The sequence below is a fragment of the Oncorhynchus kisutch genome, unplaced genomic scaffold (genome assembly GCF_002021735.2).
Source record: "Oncorhynchus kisutch isolate 150728-3 unplaced genomic scaffold, Okis_V2 scaffold3909, whole genome shotgun sequence".
NCBI classification, from domain to species: domain Eukaryota; kingdom Metazoa; phylum Chordata; class Actinopteri; order Salmoniformes; family Salmonidae; genus Oncorhynchus; species Oncorhynchus kisutch.
This window is the reverse complement of record NW_022265854.1, coordinates 184,279-205,649: the sequence shown is the minus strand read 5'-3', so window position 1 is coordinate 205,649 and position 21,371 is coordinate 184,279. Positions and strand designations below refer to the sequence as shown.

Below are 21,371 nucleotides of genomic sequence, written 5' to 3'. Positions count from 1 at the left end.
ATTACCCACTATTATCACAACACATGTGTTGCAACATGTCTTCCCAGTGATATTACCCACTATTATCACAACACATGTGTTGTACCATGTCTTCCCCAGTGATATTACCCACTATTATCACAACACATGTGATGTACCATGTCTTCCCCAGTGATATTACCCACTATTATCACAACACATGTGTTGTACCATGTCTTCCCCAGTAATATTACCCACTATTATCACAACACATGTGATGTACCATGTCTTCCCCAGTGATATTACCCACTATTATCACAACACATGTGATGTACCATGTCTTCCCCAGTGATATTACCCACTATTATCACAACACATGTGATGTACCATGTCTTCCCCTGTGATATTACCCACTATTATCACAACACATGTGCTGTACCATGTCTTCCCCAGTGATATTACCCACTATTATCACAACACATGTGTTGTACCATGTCTTCCCCAGTAATATGACCCACTATTATCACAACACATGTGTTGTAACATGTCTTCCCAGTGATATTACCCACTATTATCACAACACATGTGTTGTACCATGTCTTCCCCAGTGATATTACCCACTATTATCACAACACATGTGTTGTAATATGTCTTCCCCAGTGATATTACCCACTATTATCACAACACATGTGGTGTAACATGTCTTCCCCAGTGATATTACCCACTATTATCACAACACATGTGGTGTAACATGTCTTCCCCAGTGATATTACCCACTATTATCACAACACATGTGATGTACCATGTCTTCCCCAGTGATATTACCCACTATTATCACAACACATGTGTTGTACCATGTCTTCCCCAGTAATATTACCCACTATTATCACAACACATGTGATGTACCATGTCTTCCCCAGTGATATTACCCACTATTATCACAACACATGTGATGTACCATGTCTTCCCCAGTGATATTACCCACTATTATCACAACACATGTGATGTACCATGTCTTCCCCAGTGATATTACCCACTATTATCACAACACATGTGATGTACCATGTCTTCCCCAGTGATATTACCCACTATTATCACAACACATGTGTTGTACCATGTCTTCCCCAGTGATATGACCCACTATTATCACAACACATGTGTTGTACCATGTCTTCCCCAGTGGTATTACCCACTATTATCACAACACATGTGTTGTACCATGTCTTCCCCAGTGATATTACCCACTATTATCACAACACATGTGTTGTACCATGTCTTCCCCAGTGATATTACCCACTATTATCACAACACATGTGGTGTACCATGTCTTCCCCAGTGATATTACCCACAATTATCACAACACATGTGTTGTACCATGTCTTCCCCAGTGATATGACCCACTATTATCACAACACATGTGTTGTACCATGTCTTCCCCAGTGGTATTACCCACTATTATCACAACACATGTGTTGTACCATGTCTTCCCCAGTGATATTACCCACTATTATCACAACACATGTGTTGTACCATGTCTTCCCCAGTGATATTACCCACTATTATCACAACACATGTGGTGTACCATGTCTTCCCCAGTGATATTACCCACAATTATCACAACACATGTGTTGTACCATGTCTTCCCCAGTGATATTACCCACTATTATCACAACACATGTGTTGTAACATGTCTTCCCCAGTGATATTACCCACTATTATCACAACACATGTGTTGTACCATGTCTTCCCCAGTGATATTACCCACTTTTATCACAACACATGTGTTGTACCATGTCTTCCCCAGTGATATGACCCACTATTATCACAACACATGTGATGTACCATGTCTTCCCCAGTGATATTACCCACTATTATCACAACACATGTGTTGTACCATGTCTTCCCCAGTGATATTACCCACTATTATCACAACACATGTGATGTACCATGTCTTCCCCAGTGATATTACCCACTATTATCACAACACATGTGATGTACCATGTCTTCCCCAGTGATATTACCCACTATTATCACAACACATGTGTTGTAATATGTCTTCCCCAGTGATATTACCCACTATTATCACAACACATGTGTTGTAACATGTCTTCCCCTGTGATATTACCCACTATTATCACAACACATGTGTTGTACCATGTCTTCCCCAGTGATATTACCCACTTTTATCACAACACATGTGTTGTACCATGTCTTCCCCAGTGATATGACCCACTATTATCACAACACATGTGATGTACCATGTCTTCCCCAGTGATATTACCCACTATTATCACAACACATGTGTTGTACCATGTCTTCCCCAGTGATATTACCCACTATTATCACAACACATGTGTTGTACCATGTCTTCCCCAGTGATATTACCCACTATTATCACAACACATGTGATGTACCATGTCTTCCCCAGTGATATTACCCACTATTATCACAACACATGTGTTGTACCATGTCTTCCCCAGTAATATTACCCACTATTATCACAACACATGTGTTGTACCATGTCTTCCCCAGTGATATTACCCACTATTATCACAACACATGTGTTGTGCCATGTCTTCCCCAGTGATATTACCCACTATATTACCCACTATTATCACAACACATGTGTTGTGCCATGTCTTCCCCAGTGATATTACCCACTATTATCACAACACATGTGTTGTAATATGTCTTCCCCAGTGATATTACCCACTATTATCACAACACATGTGTTGTACCATGTCTTCCCCAGTGATATTACCCACTATTATCACAACACATGTGTTGTAATATGTCTTCCCCAGTGATATTACCCACTATTATCACAACACATGTGGTGTAACATGTCTTCCCCAGTGATATTACCCACTATTATCACAACACATGTGTTGTACCATGTCTTCCCCAGTAATATAACCCACTATTATCACAACACATGTGTTGTAACATGTCTTCCCAGTGATATTACCCACTATTATCACAACACATGTGTTGTACCATGTCTTCCCCAGTGATATTACCCACTATTATCACAACACATGTGTTGTAATATGTCTTCCCCAGTGATATTACCCACTATTATCACAACACATGTGGTGTAACATGTCTTCCCCAGTGATATTACCCACTATTATCACAACACATGTGGTGTAACATGTCTTCCCCAGTGATATTACCCACTATTATCACAACACATGTGATGTACCATGTCTTCCCCAGTGATATTACCCACTATTATCACAACACATGTGTTGTACCATGTCTTCCCCAGTAATATTACCCACTATTATCACAACACATGTTATGTACCATGTCTTCCCCAGTGATATTACCCACTATTATCACAACACATGTGATGTACCATGTCTTCCCCAGTGATATTACCCACTATTATCACAACACATGTGATGTACCATGTCTTCCCCAGTGATATTACCCACTATTATCACAACACATGTGATGTACCATGTCTTCCCCAGTGATATTACCCACTATTATCACAACACATGTGTTGTACCATGTCTTCCCCAGTGATATGACCCACTATTATCACAACACATGTGTTGTACCATGTCTTCCCCAGTGGTATTACCCACTATTATCACAACACATGTGTTGTACCATGTCTTCCCCAGTGATATTACCCACTATTATCACAACACATGTGTTGTACCATGTCTTCCCCAGTGATATTACCCACTATTATCACAACACATGTGGTGTACCATGTCTTCCCCAGTGATATTACCCACAATTATCACAACACATGTGTTGTACCATGTCTTCCCCAGTGATATTACCCACTATTATCACAACACATGTGTTGTAACATGTCTTCCCCAGTGATATTACCCACTATTATCACAACACATGTGTTGTACCATGTCTTCCCCAGTGATATTACCCACTTTTATCACAACACATGTGTTGTACCATGTCTTCCCCAGTGATATGACCCACTATTATCACAACACATGTGATGTACCATGTCTTCCCCAGTGATATGACCCACTATTATCACAACACATGTGTTGTACCATGTCTTCCCCAGTGATATTACCCACTATTATCACAACACATGTGATGTACCATGTCTTCCCCAGTGATATTACCCACTATTATCACAACACATGTGTTGTACCATGTCTTCCCCAGTGATATTACCCACTATTATCACAACACATGTGATGTACCATGTCTTCCCCAGTGATATTACCCACTATTATCACAACCCATGTGATGTACCATGTCTTCCCCAGTGATATTACCCACTATTATCACAACACATGTGTTGTAATATGTCTTCCCCAGTGATATTACCCACTTTTATCACAACACATGTGTTGTACCATGTCTTCCCCAGTGATATTACCCACTTTTATCACAACACATGTGTTGTACCATGTCTTCCCCAGTGATATGACCCACTATTATCACAACACATGTGATGTACCATGTCTTCCCCAGTGATATTACCCACTATTATCACAACACATGTGTTGTACCATGTCTTCCCCAGTGATATTACCCACTATTATCACAACACATGTGTTGTACCATGTCTTCCCCAGTGATATTACCCACTATTATCACAACACATGTGATGTACCATGTCTTCCCCAGTGATATTACCCACTATTATCACAACACATGTGATGTACCATGTCTTCCCCAGTGATATTACCCACTATTATCACAACACATGTGTTGTACCATGTCTTCCCCAGTAATATTACCCACTATTATCACAACACATGTGTTGTGCCATGTCTTCCCCAGTGATATTACCCACTATATTACCCACTATTATCACAACACATGTGTTGTGCCATGTCTTCCCCAGTGATATTACCCACTATTATCACAACACATGTGTTGTAATATGTCTTCCCCAGTGATATTACCCACTATTATCACAACACATGTGTTGTACCATGTCTTCCCCAGTGATATTACCCACTATTATCACAACACATGTGTTGTAATATGTCTTCCCCAGTGATATTACCCACTATTATCACAACACATGTGGTGTAACATGTCTTCCCCAGTGATATTACCCACTATTATCACAACACATGTGTTGTACCATGTCTTCCCCAGTAATATTACCCACTATTATCACAACACATGTGATGTACCATGTCTTCCCCAGTGATATTACCCACTTATCACAACACATGTGTTGTAACATGTCTTCCCCAGTGATATTACCCACTATTATCACAACACATGTGTTGTACCATGTCTTCCCCAGTGATATTACCCACTATTATCACAACACATGTGTTGTACCATGTCTTCCCCAGTGATATTACCCACTATTATCACAACACATGTGTTGTAATATGTCTTCCCCAGTGATATTACCCACTATTATCACAACACATGTGGTGTAACATGTCTTCCCCAGTGATATTACCCACTATTATCACAACACATGTGTTGTACCATGTCTTCCCCAGTGATTTTACCCACTATTATCACAACACATGTGTTGGAATATGTCTTCCCCAGTGATATTACCCACTATTATCACAACACATGTGTTGTACCATGTCTTCCCCAGTGATATTACCCACTATATTACCCACTATTATCACAACACATGTGTTGTACCATGTCTTCCCCAGTGATATTACCCACTATTATCACAACACATGTGTTGTAATATGTCTTCCCCAGTGATATTACCCACTATTATCACAACACATGTGGTGTAACATGTCTTCCCCAGTGATATTACCCACTATTATCACAACACATGTGTTGTACCATGTCTTCCCCAGTGATTTTACCCACTATTATCACAACACATGTGTTGGAATATGTCTTCCCCAGTGATATTACCCACTATTATCACAACACATGTGTTGTACCATGTCTTCCCCAGTGATATTACCCACTATTATCACAACACATGTTTTGTAATATGTCTTCCCCAGTGATATTACCCACTATTATCACAACACATGTGGTGTAACATGTCTTCCCCAGTGATATTACCCACTATTATCACAACACATGTGTTGTACCATGTCTTCCCCAGTAATATTACCCACTATTATCACAACACATGTGATGTACCATGTCTTCCCCAGTGATATTACCCACTATTATCACAACACATGTGATGTACCATGTCTTCCCCAGTGATATTACCCACTATTATCACAACACATGTGTTGTACCATGTCTTCCCCAGTGATATTACCCACTATTATCACAACACATGTGTTGTACCATGTCTTCCCCAGTGATATTACCCACTATTATCACAACACATGTGTTGTAATATGTCTTCCCCAGTGATATTACCCACTATTATCACAACACATGTGGTGTAACATGTCTTCCCCAGTGATATTACCCACTATTATCACAACACATGTGTTGTACCATGTCTTCCCCAGTAATATTACCCACTATTATCACAACACATGTGATGTACCATGTCTTACCCAGTGATATTACACACTATTATCACAACACATGTGATGTACCATGTCTTCCCCAGTGATATTACCCACTATTATCACAACACATGTGTTGTACCATGTCTTCCCCAGTGATATTACCCACTATTTGACACAACAAAATATGGAAAAAGGGTGTGTGAATACTTTATGAAGACCTAAAATGGAGAGCTCTCCACTAAAGATTTACAAACAATTAAACCCTTGAGGCGCCCCGAAAATAATATTAAAAAGTTTGGTCCATGGACACAGAGGGGATAAACACTAAAGTTACCGACTAGCTTGGCTAGCTAGCAGGTCGTTCGTCTGAACAACAAACGTCGGTATTTCAACACTGTAGCGAACTCCATCGTTATTCCCGAAGATCGCCTCAGCCCACTCTGTGCGATTACTTCATAGCTAGGCAAATAAGGTAATATTATGAAACTGGGCTCCATGGCAGATGCAATGAACTAGTTTTCATCAGAAAAAAACATTGTTAAAAATGTAAGGTGTCTAGCCTACTTGAAGAGCCCCGAAAATGATATTCAAAAGTTTGGTCCTTGGACACAGAGGTTAACACTAAAGTTACCGTCCATCTAGTGAAGAGAGGAGAACCAGACAGTGGAAGCGTAAAGATAGCTAGCAAACATTTGTATATTGCACTGTTCCGTACAATTGACCTTCTTTTAGCGCCCCAAAAACATAATACTTCAAGGTCAACTGTAATATGAATACCAATGTAAAGCACAATTTCTCCCCTTCCCAGCTAAATCAATGAGGAGACCTTCAGGCTGCCCGCCTCTGCATGAATGAAGGCAATGAGCAGCCAGTGGAAAATACTGAACATAGGGGTTGGCAATGTTCTGTAGTTAGTCATGATTGGCTCAGTGTTCTGTCACTCATGGAGACACTACGTCACCTCAAAATCTACAGGGAGATCTCTAAAATTCAAGCCCATTGGATGCTGCCATAGAGTTACATTAGAAGTGTCCATCCAAAAGGCTCAAGGTCATTGGCCACAGATAAAATGAACATCACGTTATATCTACAGTAGCTTTGATTGGACTGATCATATCAGCATCATGTTATATCTACAGTAGCTTTGATTGGACTGATCATATCAACATCATGTTCTATCTACAGTAGCGTTGATTGGACTGATCATATCAACATCATGTTCTATCTACAGTAGCTTTGATTGGACTGATCATATCAGCATCATGTTATATCTACAGTAGCTTTGATTGGACTGATCATATCAACATCATGTTATATCTACAGTAGCTTTGATTGGACTGATCATATCAACATCATGTTATATCTACAGTAGCGTTGATTGGACTGATCATATCAACATCATGTTATATCTACAGTAGCTTTGATTGGACTGATCATATCAGCATCATGTTATATCTACAGTAGCTTTGATTGGACTGATCATATCAACATCATGTTATATCTACAGTAGCGTTGATTGGACTGATCACATCAACATCATACTTTCAAAACCGTTGCAAAGCAAATCACTAGTCTGTTATTCAGTGAGAGGGGGTGTGGTCCAAGTCTTTTCCAATCACTAGTCTGCTATTCAGTGAGAGGGGGTGTGGTCCAAGTCTTTTCCAATCACTAGTCTGCTATTCAGTGAGAGGGGGTGTGGTCCAAGTCTTTTCCAATCACTAGTCTGCTATTCAGTGAGAGGGGGTGTGGTCCAAGTCTTTTCCAATCACTAGTCTGCTATTCAGTGAGAGGGGGTGTGGTCCAAGTCTTTTCCAATCACTAGTCTGCTATTCAGTGAGAGGGGGTGTGGTCCAAGTCTTTTCCAATCACTAGTCTGCTATTCAGTGAGAGGGGGTGTGGTCCAAGTCTTTTCCAATCACTAGTCTGCTATTCAGTGAGAGGGGGTGTGGTCCAAGTCTTTTCCAATCACTAGCCTGCTATTCAGTGAGAGGGGGTGTGGTCCAAGTCTTTTCCAATCACTAGTCTGCTATTCAGTGAGAGGGGGTGTGGTCCAAGTCTTTTCCAATCACTAGTCTGCTATTCAGTGAGAGGGGGTGTGGTCCAAGTCTTTTCCAATCACTAGTCTGCTATTCAGTGAGAGGGGGTGTGGTCCAAGTCTTTTCCAATCACTAGTCTGTTATTCAGTGAGAGGGGGTGTGGTCCAAGTCTTTTCCAATCACTAGTCTGTTATTCAGTGAGAGGGGGTGTGGTCCAAGTCTTTTCCAATCACTAGTCTGCTATTCAGTGAGAGGGGGTGTGGTCCAAGTCTTTTCCAATCACTAGTCTGCTATTCAGTGAGAGGGGGTGTGGTCCAAGTCTTTTCCAATCACTAGTCTGCTATTCAGTGAGAGGGGGTGTGGTCCAAGTCTTTTCCAATCACTAGTCTGCTATTCAGTGAGAGGGGGTGTGGTCCAAGTCTTTTCCAATCACTAGTCTGCTATTCAGTGAGAGGGGGTGTGGTCCAAGTCTTTTCCAATCACTAGTCTGCTATTCAGTGAGAGGGGGTGTGGTCCAAGTCTTTTCCAATCACTAGTCTGCTATTCAGTGAGAGGGGGTGTGGTCCAAGTCTTTTCCAATCACTAGCCTGTTATTCAGTGAGAGGGGGTGTGGTCCAAGTCTTTTCCAATCACTAGTCTGCTATTCAGTGAGAGGGGGTGTGGTCCAAGTCTTTTCCAATCACTAGTCTGCTATTCAGTGAGAGGGGGTGTGGTCCAAGTCTTTTCCAATCACTAGTCTGCTATTCAGTGAGAGGGGGTGTGGTCCAAGTCTTTTCCAATCACTAGTCTGCTATTCAGTGAGAGGGGGTGTGGTCCAAGTCTTTTCCAATCACTAGCCTGCTATTCAGTGAGAGGGGGTGTGGTCCAAGTCTTTTCCAATCACTAGCCTGCTATTCAGTGAGAGGGGGTGTGGTCCAAGTCTTTTCCAATCACTAGTCTGCTATTCAGTGAGAGGGGGTGTGGTCCAAGTCTTTTCCAATCACTAGTCTGCTATTCAGTGAGAGGGTCCAAGTCTTTTCTAATCACTAGTCTGCTATTCAGTGAGAGGGTCCAAGTCTTTTCCAATCATTAGTCTGCTATTCAGTGAGAGGGTCCAAGTCTTTTCCAATCACTAGCCTGCTATTCAGTGAGAGGGGGTGTGGTCCAAGTCTTTTCCAATCACTAGCCTGCTATTCAGTGAGAGGGTCCAAGTCTTTTCCAATCACTAGCTTGCTATTCAGTGAGAGGGTCCAAGTCTTTTCCAAGCTGAAGAGGATAAACATTCCCCTGCAACACCATGGACCAGAAAAAGTTGAATACATTGGCCATGCTGTGACTTCTGCTGAGTTCAAAACAACTGGGAAACTGGGAAATCTCAGATTTCAGTGAGTTCAAGACAACTGAAGAAAAGAAATTGCTCCAATTGAGAAAATAGGTCTTGAATCGTCATCCAACTATAAATTCTAAGTCGGGGACTCTGGCCTTTTCGAGAGCTCCGACCTGAAGATCAATGATGCTTTTTTCAGAGTTCCAAGTTGTCTTGAAAGCAGCATAAATCCAGAGAAGGCCAGACTTTGATGACAAAGTTTGATGACTAAATTTGCCCACAAGAATGGCCGTGCCGCCCCACCCTACACAGCCCTTATTTGAAGTGTTTCTACAATTCCCTATGGGAAAAATGCATGGTGGAAAAACTATTGGAACCATTTCCCTGTTTGACCGCTAGGTGTTATGGGTATTATGACACCTCCACTGTGGGGCTCTATAAAACTATTCGAACCATTTCCCTATTTGACCGCTAGGTGTTATGGGTATTATAACACCTCCACTGTGGGGCTCTATAAAACAATTGGAACCGTTTCCCTGTTTGACCGCTGAGTGTTATGGGTATTATGACACCTCCACTGTGGGGCTCTATAAAACTATTGGAACCATTTCCCTGTTTGACCGCTAGGTGTTATGGGTATTATGACACCTCCCACTGTGGGGCTCTATAAAACTATTGGAACCATTTCCCTGTTTGACCGCTAGGTGTTATGGGTATTATGACACCTCCACTGTGGGGCTCTATAGATCAAATGAAACGGGAGAATCTAGAGAATGTAACAATATTAGTTTCATCTTGCTGTGATGTAACAATATTCGCTGTGATGTTCAGTCCCCAAAATGAAAAAAAAAAACTAAATCATTTCATAGAATTGAACTAAGACCACTTTCTCTTCGTCACAGACGGACAACATCACTTAGTGTTTCCAGCTGAAGATGTAATGAGTCTGCACACATTTGAATGGTGTCTCTGCACCGCTCAGTTGACGTTTAGGAGAAAATATCAGACACTAAAATCTATGACTCTTAGAACAGTAATATTTTACACACACATGAAGGTACCCAGAAGACTTCATTTCTGATGAAAAAACACAAATGGGAAAAAATTATGGATATAAACTCTTCATAAATTCTTAAACAAAATTGTAATCTCACCTCTTAACGTTGGTGTCATGTTCCGCTGAGAGACTCATTTTAGAGGCAGGGCCGCCCTCCTCTCTCTCCCCAGAGAGACTCATTTTTGAGCAATGACCCCTAAACAGAGATCCAACATGTCAGTGAACTATAATACATTAATAAATATACAAATTGTAAAATATCCACAATATACGAATATATGAATATGTTTTTTCATTTCATTGCCTACGCCCAGTTAGCGCCATTTTGTATGATTGAACTGTCACGTAGCTGTCCCAGGTGAAATGGACTGTTAGATCTGAGTGTTTTACTGTCATTCACTAAACTAAAATTACACCATACATTTAATTTCTCTTCACACTTTACAATAATCCCTGGGAAGAGTCTTACCTTGTAGCCTGAATTCACAACCAGAACCTGTCAAGTAATTTAAATATTCTGCTGAGAGATCACCTTTCTGATGACAAGTGGCTCTGTATCTTCAACTTTCTACCAACTTTCTACCAACATCCTACATGAATAACCCCTGGTAGGATCCTTACTATCCCAACTTCAACATTCTACCAACATCCTACATGAATAATTCCTGGTAGGATTCTTACCTTGCAGCCCGAATTCAAGACCAGAACATGTCAAGTCAGTGAGAGTTTCCTTTGTGTTGAGAAAGAAACCAAGGGAACAGTTTATTCACCTCCCCAATGTCAAGAAACTTTGTGTAATTTTTGTTACTGATTAATTTAGGATTCCATCAGTTCTGTTAAAGTTTAGTGGAACTGACCCCATGTCAGCATCATCAGAAACCCAGTTTAACCTGTTTACCAGAAAAGCCTTGGGTTTACAATAACATCGCTGTGTAGCTACTGCTTTCCTGCAGTCAGATGACCTAGTGACCTCATGGTGGAATGTTATTCATATTGTATCATTATTACCTAGTGACCTCATGGTGGAATGTTATTCATATTGTATCATTATTACCTAGTGACCTCATGGTGGAATGTTATTCATATTGTATCATTACTACCTAGTGACCTCATGGTGGAATGTTATTCATATTGTATCATTATTACCTAGTGACCTCATGGTGGAATGTTATTCATATTGTATCATTACTACCTAGTGACCTCATGGTGGAATGTTATTCATATTGTATCATTATTACCGAGTGACCTCATGGTGGAATGTTATTCATATTGTATCATTATTACCTAGTGACCTCATGGTGGAATGTTATTCATATTGTATCATTATTACCTAGTGACCTCATGGTGGAATGTTATTCATATTGTATCATTATTACCTAGTGACCTCATGGTGGAATGTTATTCATATTGTATCATTATTACCTAGTGACCTCATGGTGGAATGTTATTCATATTTTTTATAATTTCATAATTAATAAAGAATTCATTTTTTTATACCTAAAATCCGGTGTTTCTATGCCAAAGGGGTTTGCTATATTTCAGTCATCTGTGATGTATATAAAGTGTAATATTGGGGTGAAAAAAACCCAAATGGAATCCATTTCAACTCCACATATGACATGGTACAGGTGTCTTCTTTCTTTAAGCCCAGAACCATGTGTTTGTGGTGATACCTTAGAGTAGATTTGTTTAAGACTTCCAACAAACACTGTGTGACCCTGATTCAGCCCACTGCATTTCAAGGTTAATCATTAAAAACAACACCGTATGAACAACTAGCAGTCTCCAGGACCAGTGATTCAAGTCTGAGTTTCTGTCCCAAAGTGGCACCCTATTCCCTATATAGTGCACTACTTTGACCAGGGCCCATAGGGCTGTGTGGTGCATTATGGGGAATAGTAGTGCACTACTTTGACCAGAGCTCTATAACACCCTATTCCCTACATAGTGCACTGCTTTAGACCAGAGCTCTATAACACCCTATTCCCCACATACTGTGGTACACTACTTTAGACCAGAGCTCTATAACACCCTATTCCCTACATAGTGTAGTACACTACTTTAGACCAGAGCTCTATAACACCCTATTCCCTACATACTGTGGTACACTACTTTGACCAGAGCTCTATAACACCCTATTGCCTACATACTGTGGTACACTACTTTAGACCAGAGCTCTATAACACCCTATTCCCTACATAGTGTAGTACACTACTTTGACCAGAGCTCTATAACACCCTATTGCCTACATACTGTGGTACACTACTTTAGACCAGAGCTCTATAACACCCTATTCCCTACATACTGTGGTACACTACTTTAGACCAGAGCTCTATAACACCCTATTGCCTACATAGTGAACTACTTTGACCAGAGCTCTATAACACCATATTGCCTACATAGTGCACTACTTTGACCAGAGCTCTATAACACCCTATTGCCTACATAGTGCACTACTTTGACCAGAGCTCTATAACACCCTATTGCCTACATAGTGCACTACTTTGACCAGAGCTCTATAACACCCTATTGCCTACATAGTGCACTACTTTGACCAGAGCTCTATAACACCCTATTGCCTATATAGTGCACTACTTTGACCAGAGCTCTATAACACCCTAATGCCTACATAGTGCACTACTTTGACCAGAGCTCTATAACACCCTATTGCCTACATAGTGCACTACTTTGACCAGAGCTCTATAAAAAAACAACCGTGAAGCTTACAGGGCAAAGAGCCACTAACAAAGTTAACTTCCCACACTGAAAGGAGGGAAAAGGGCTACCTAAGTATGGTTCCCAATCAGAGACAACGATAGACAGCTGTCCCTGAACCATACCCAGCCAAAACATAGAATGCCCACCCCACATCACACCCTGACCTAACCAATCAGAGACAACGATAGACAGCTGTCCCTGAACCATACCCAGCCAAAACATAGAATGCCCACCCCACATCACACCCTGACCTAACCAATCAGAGACAACGATAGACAGCTGTCCCTGAACCATACCCAGCCAAAACATAGAATGCCCACCCCACATCACACCCTGACCTAACCAATCAGAGACATACAAATTGATTGTTTTGTGACCATGAATGTAAATGAATGTAAGAATGACAAACTAACAAAACGGTTTATTTGTCTTCCTCTAGTGGCAGGTTGTGATAATGTCTGTAGTATCTCCCTCTGTCTCTTCGCTCCTCTCTCCGTCTCCACACTCCCCTCTCTCTCACAAACATAGACTCTGACCTGTCCAATGAGCCAAACTGGTTAAAGAATCTCTCTCTCTCTCTCTCTCTCTCTCCCTCCCTCTCTCCCCCCCTCTCTCTCCCCCCCTCTCCCCCCCCCTCTCTCCCCCCCTCTCTCTACCCCCCCCCTCTCTCCCCCCCTCTCTCTACCCCCCTCTCTACCCCCCCCTCTCTCCCCCCCCTCTCTCTGCCCCCCTCTCTCTACCCCCCCCTCTCTCCCCCCCCTCTCTCTCCCCCCCTCTCTCCCTCCCTCTCTCACTGTGTAGACCTGCCAGGCTGTTAATGGACCATGGAAACCTACTGAGAATCTGTCATACAGAGAGAGATACAAATGAACATGATTAAAAATACATTAAAACGTGTTGAACTCATTTCCATGTATGTTGTTCTGTTTCTGTTTACAGGACCAGAAATGGGATTCAACTGGGTCAATACAGTCAGAGAATTAACTATATATCCTCAACCTTATTCTATAGTCAATACAGTCAGAGAATTAACTATATATCCTCAACCTTATTCTATAGTCAATACAGTCAGAGAATTAACTATATATCCTCAAACCTTATTCTATAGTCAATACAGTCAGAGAATTAACTATATATCCTCAACCTTATTCTATAGTCAATACAGTCAGAGAATTAACTATATATGCTAAACCTTATTCTATAGTCAATACAGTCAGAGAATTAACTATATATCCTCAACCTTATTCTATAGTCAATACAGTCAGAGAATTAACTATATATCCTCAACCTTATTCTATAGTCAATACAGTCAGAGAATTAACTATATATCCTCAACCTTATTCTATAGTCAATACAGTCAGAGAATTAACTATATATCCTCAACCTTATTCTATAGTCAATACAGTCAGAGAATTAACTATGTATCCTCAAACCTTATTCTATAGTCAATACAGTCAGAGAATTAACTATATATCCTCAACCTTATTCTATAGTCAATACAGTCAGAGAATTAACTATATATCCTCAACCTTATTCTATAGTCAATACAGTCAGAGAATTAACTATATATCCTAAACCTTATTCTATAGTCAATACAGTCAGAGAATTAACTATATATCCTCAACCTTATTCTATAGTCAATACAGTCAGAGAATTAACTATATATCCTCAACCTTATTCTATAGTCAATACAGTCAGAGAATTAACTATATATCCTAAACCTTATTCTATAGTCAATACAGTCAGAGAATTAACTATATATCCTCAACCTTATTCTATAGTCAATACAGTCAGAGAATTAACTATATATCCTCAACCTTATTCTATAGTCAATACAGTCAGAGAATTAACTATATATCCTCAACCTTATTCTATAGTCAATACAGTCAGAGAATTAACTATATATCCTCAACCTTATTCTATAGTCAATACAGTCAGAGAATTAACTATATATCCTCAACCTTATTCTATATCAAATCAAATCAAATTTATTTTCAAATCAAATTTATTTCAAATCAAATCAAATGTATTTATATAGCCCTTCGTACATCAGCTGATATCTCAAAGTGCTGTACAGAAACCCAGCCTAAAACCCCAAACAGCAAGCAATGCAGGTGTAGAAGCACGGTGGCTAGGAAAAACTCCCTAGAAAGGCCAATACCTAGGAAGAAACCTAGAGAGGAACCAGGCTATGTGGGGTGGCCAGTCCTCTTCTGGCTGTGCCGGGTGGAGATTATAACAGAACATGGCCAAGATGTTCAAATGTTCATAAATGACCAGCATGGTCGAATAATAATAAGGCAGAACAGTTGAAACTAGAGCAGCAGCACAGTCAGGTGGAAGTTGAAACTGGAGCAGCAGCATGGCCAGGTGGACTGGGGACAGCAAGGAGTCATCATGTCAGGTAGTCCTGGGGCATGGTCCTAGGGCTCAGGTCCTCCGAGAGAGAGAAAGAAAGAGAGAAGGAGAGAATTAGAGAACGCACACTTAGATTCACACAGGACACCGAATAGGACAGGAGAAGTACTCCAGATATAACAAACTGACCCCAGCCCCCCGACACATAAACTACTGCAGCATAAATACTGGAGGCTGAGACAGGAGGGGTCAGGAGACACTGTGGACCCATCCGAGGACACCCCCGGACAGGGCCAAACAGGAAGGATATAACCCCACCCACTTAGTGGGTCAATACAGTCAGAGAATTAACTATATATCCTATATATCCTAACCCTTATTCTATAGTCAATTAACTATATATCCTATATATCCTAACCCTTATTCTATAGTCAATACAGTCAGAGAATTAACTATATATCCTCAACCTTATTCTATAGTCAATACAGTCAGAGAATTAACTATATATCCTCAACCTTATTCTATAGTCAATACAGTCAGAGAATTAACTATATATCCTCAACCTTATTCTATAGGCAATACAGTCAGAGAATTAACTATATATCCTAAACCTTATTCTCAAGTCCATCCACATCCACGCTGGCTTCAACCCAACCCAACACTAACCTAACCCTAACCCTAAACCAACCCAACCCAACCCTAAGCCTAACCCTAAACCAACCCTAACCCTAGCCAAATCCTAACCCAACCCAACACTAACCTAACCCTAAACCAACCCTAACCCAACCCAACACTAACCTAACCCTAACACAACTACATCCTTAACCCTAACCCTAACCCAACCAAACACTAACCTAACCCTAACCCAACTATATCCTTAACCCTAACCCAACCCAATACTAACCTAACCCAACTATATCCTTAACCCTAAACCAACACTAACCCAACCCAACCCTAACCCAACCCTAAACCTAACCTTAACCCAACCCAACCCTAAACCAACCCTAACCCAACCCTAAACCTAACCCAACCCTAACCCTAAACCAACCCTAACCCAACTCTATCCTTAACCCTATCCCAACCCTAAACCTAACCCAACCATAACCCAATCCCAACCCTAACCCTAACCCTTAACCCTATCCCAACCCTAAACCTAACCCAACCATAACCCAACCCCAACTCAATCCTTAACCCTAACTAAACCCTAACCCTAACCCAACCCTAACCCAACACTAACCTAACCCAACCCAACACTAACCTGACCCAACTCAATCCTTAACCCTAACTCAATCCTAACCCTAATCCAACCCTAACCCAACCAATCCTAACCCAACCCAACACTAACCTAACCAAACTATATCCTTAACCCTAAACCAACCCAACCCTAACCCAACTATATCCTTAACCCTAAACCAACCCAACCCTAACTATATCCTTAACCCTAAACCAACCCAACCCTAAACCAACCCTAACCCAACTATATCCTTAACCCTAAACCAACCCAAACCAACCCTAACCCAACCCTAATCCAACCCTAACCCAACCCAATCCCAACCCAACCCTAACCCAACTATATCCTTAACCCAACCCAACACTAACCCTAACCCAACCCAACACTAACCCAACTCAATCCTTAACCCCAACCCAACCCTAATCCAACCCTAACCCAAACCTAACTCAACCCTAACCCTAACCCAACCCTAACCCTAACCTAACCCTAATCCAACCCTAACTCAACCCCAACTCTAACCCAACCCTAACCCTAATGCAACCCTAACCCAACCCCAACTCTAATCCTAACCCAACCCTAACACCAACCCAACCCCAACTCTAATCCTAACCCAACCCTAACCCTAAACCTAACACCAACCCAGCACTAATCCAACACTAACACTAATCCTAACCCAACCCTAACCCTAACCCAACTCTAACCCTAACCAAAACCTAACCTGAACACCAACCCAACCCTAACCCTAACCCTAGCTTCAACCCAACCCTATTCACAACCCTAACCCTAACCCTAACCCTAACACCAACCCAAACCCTAACCTAACCCTAACCCAACTCGAACCCTAACCAAAACCTAACCTGAACACCAACCCAACCCTAACCCAACCCTAACCCTAACCGAAGCCCAACACCAACCCAACCCTAACCCAACCCAACCCTAACCCAACCCTAACCCTAACCTAACCCCAACACCAACCCAAGCCTAACCCAACCCTAACCCAACCCCAACTCTAACCCTAACTTCAATCCAACCCTATTCACAATCCTAACCCTATCCTTAACCCTAACCCAACCCTAACACCAACGCAAACCCTAACCCAACCCTAACCCTAAATCTAACCCAACCCTAACCCTAACCGGAGCTTTCAGTGGTTCTATGGTTGGTTCAGCTAGATATGTGTTCTGTACCTCATTATATACCCATGTGTGGTTGGTTCAGTTACATATGTATTCTGTACCTCATTATAGACCCTTGTGTGGTTGGTTCAGATAGATATGTGTTCTGTACCTCATTATAGATCCATGTGTGGTTGGTTCAGATAGATGTGTTCTGTACCTCATTATAGACCCATGTGTGGTTGGTTGAGATAGATATGTATTCTGTACCTCATTATAGACCCATGTGTGGTTGGTTCAGATAGATATGTATTCTGTACCTCATTATAGACCCATGTGTGGTTGGTTCAGATAGATGTGTTCTGTACCTCATTATATACCCATGTGTGGTTGGTTCAGATAGATATGTATTCTGTACCTCATTATAGACCCATGTGTGGTTGGTTCAGATAGATATGTGTTCTGTACCTCATTATAGACCAATGTGTGGTTGGTTCAGATAGATATGTATTCTGTACCTCATTATAGACCCATGTGTGGTTGGTTCAGATAGATGTGTTCTGTACCTCATTATAGACCCATGTGTGGTTGGTTCAGTTAGATATGTGTTCTGTACCTCATTATAGACACATGTGTGGTTGGTTCAGATAGATATGTGTTCTGTACCTCATTATAGACACATGTGTGGTTGGTTCAGATAGATATGTATTCTGTACCTCATTATAGACCCATGTGTGGTTGGTTCAGATAGATATGTGTTCTCTACCTCATTATAGACCCATGTGTGGTTGGTTCAGATAGATATGTATTCTGTACCTCTTTATATACACATATGTCAGCATTACACTAACAACCAGGCTATACAGTAGTAGAATGACTGATACAAAGCACCATTTAATAACAACACTAACAACCAGGCTATACAGTAGAAGAATGACTGATACAAAGCACCATTTAAAAACAACAACCAGGCTATACAGTAGTAGAACGACTGATACAAAGCACCATTTAATAACAACACTAACAACCAGGCTATACAGTATTAGAATGACTGATACAAAGCACCATTTAATAACAACAACCAGGCTATACAGTAGTAGAATGACTGATACAAAGCACCATTTAATAACAACACTAACAACCAGGCTATACAGTAGTAGAATGACTGATACAAAGTCCCCATTTAATAACAAAACTGACAACCAGGCTATACAGTAGAAGAATGACTGATACAAAGCACCATTTAATAACAACAACCAGGCTATACAGTAGAAGAATGACTGATACAAAGCACCATTTAATAACAACACTAACAACCAGGCTATACAGTAGTAGAATGACTGATACAAAGCACCATTTAATAACAACAACCAGGCTATACAGTAGTAGAATGACTGATACAAAGCACCATTTAATAACAACAACCAGGCTATACAGTAGTAGAATGACTGATACAAAGCACCATTCAATAACAACAACCAGGCTATACAGTAGTAGAATGACTGATACAAAGCACCATTTAATAACAAAACTGACAACCAGGCTATACAGTAGAAGAATGACTGATACAAAGCCCCATTTAATAACAACACTAACAACCAGGCTATACAGTAGTAGAATGACTGATACAAAGCACCATTTAATAACAACACTAACAACCAGGCTATACAGTAGTAGAATGACTGATACAAAGCACCATTTAATAACAACAACCAGGCTATACAGTAGAAGAATGACTGATACAAAGCACCATATAATAACAACACTAACAACCAGGCTATACAGTAGAAGAATGACTGATACAAAGCACCATTTAATAACAACAACCAGGCTATACAGTAGTAGAATGACTGATACAAAGCACCATTTAATAACAACACTAACAACCAGGAAATACAGTAGAAGAATGACTGATACAAAGCCCCATTTATTAACAACAACCAGGCTATACAGTAGTAGAATGACTGATACAAAGCACCATTTAATAACAACACTAACAACCAGGCTATACAGTAGTAGAATGACTGATACAAAGCACCATTTAATAACAACACTAACAACCAGGCTATACAGTAGTAGAATGACTGATACAAAGCACCATTTAATAACAACAACCAGGCTATACAGTAGAAGAATGACTGATACAAAGCACCATTTAATAACAACACTAACAACCAGGCTATACAGTAGTAGAATGACTGATACAAAGCACCATTTAATAACAACAACCAGGCTATACAGTAGTAGAATGACTGATACAAAGCACCATTTAATAACAACACTAACAACCAGGCTATACAGTAGTAGATTGACTGATACAAAGCACCATTTAATAACAACACTAACAACCAGGCTATACAGTAGTAGAATGACTGATACAAAGCACCATTTAATAACAACACTAACAACCAGGCTATACAGTAGTAGAATGACTGATACAAAGCCCCATTTAATAACAACCAGGCTATACAGTAGTAGAATGACTGATACAAAGCCCCATTTAATAACAACACTAACAACCAGGCTATACAGTAGTAGAATGACTGATACAAAGCACCATTTAATAACAACACTAACAGCCAGGCTATACAGTAGTAGAATGACTGATACAAAGCACCATTTAATAACAACAACCAGGCTATACAGTAGAAGAATGACTGATACAAAGCACCATTTAATAACAACAACCAGGCTATACAGTAGTAGAATGACTGATACAAAGCATTATTTAATAACACTAACAACCAGGCTATACAGTAGTAGAATGACTGATACAAAGCACCATTTAATAACAACAACCAGGCTATACAGTAGTAGAATGATGTTAAAGGAATTAAATTACTCTATGTTTTAATACCCAATACATCAGAATCATAACTCTTCTTATCAGGATTTTCGTTACAATCTTCATTAAAAAAACAGTCTAATATTGAAACAGGATACAACCTAGCCTCCCTAAACATCAAATGGTCTCCTCAAACATAAATTCCCCGCAAATCAAGGATCCAGATTCGTCCACTTGTTCTATAGACATGCATTCAGCATTCCACGGTTCAGAACCTGGAATCCCCTCGTACCTCACCATCTATTGTCATCTATTTCTCCAGAGTCCTGGAAATAAGGCCTCAGGGAATTAGACAACAGCCACATAAAACTAAAACAGTCACACAGATGAA

At 40.5% G+C, this 21,371-nt stretch overlaps 1 protein-coding gene and 1 long non-coding RNA gene across 2 annotated transcripts in view; both read right to left on the bottom strand.

Moving 5' to 3' along the window:
* Positions 1-11,552, bottom strand: part of LOC116372092 (NACHT, LRR and PYD domains-containing protein 3-like) — a 34,639-nt gene extending 23,087 nt beyond the window's left edge. Inside the window, exons 1-2 of the mRNA XM_031821181.1 lie at positions 11,455-11,552; positions 10,871-10,969 (exon numbers count right to left, since the gene is read on the bottom strand). Coding sequence (XP_031677041.1) covers positions 10,871-10,953 — 83 coding nt within the window. The 5' untranslated portion in view covers positions 10,954-10,969; positions 11,455-11,552. The remainder of the gene's footprint in view (positions 1-10,870; positions 10,970-11,454) is intronic.
* The window catches only part of LOC116372097 (uncharacterized), a 64,642-nt gene that overhangs the window by 29,253 nt on the left and 14,018 nt on the right, over positions 1-21,371 (bottom strand). The window lies entirely within an intron of this gene.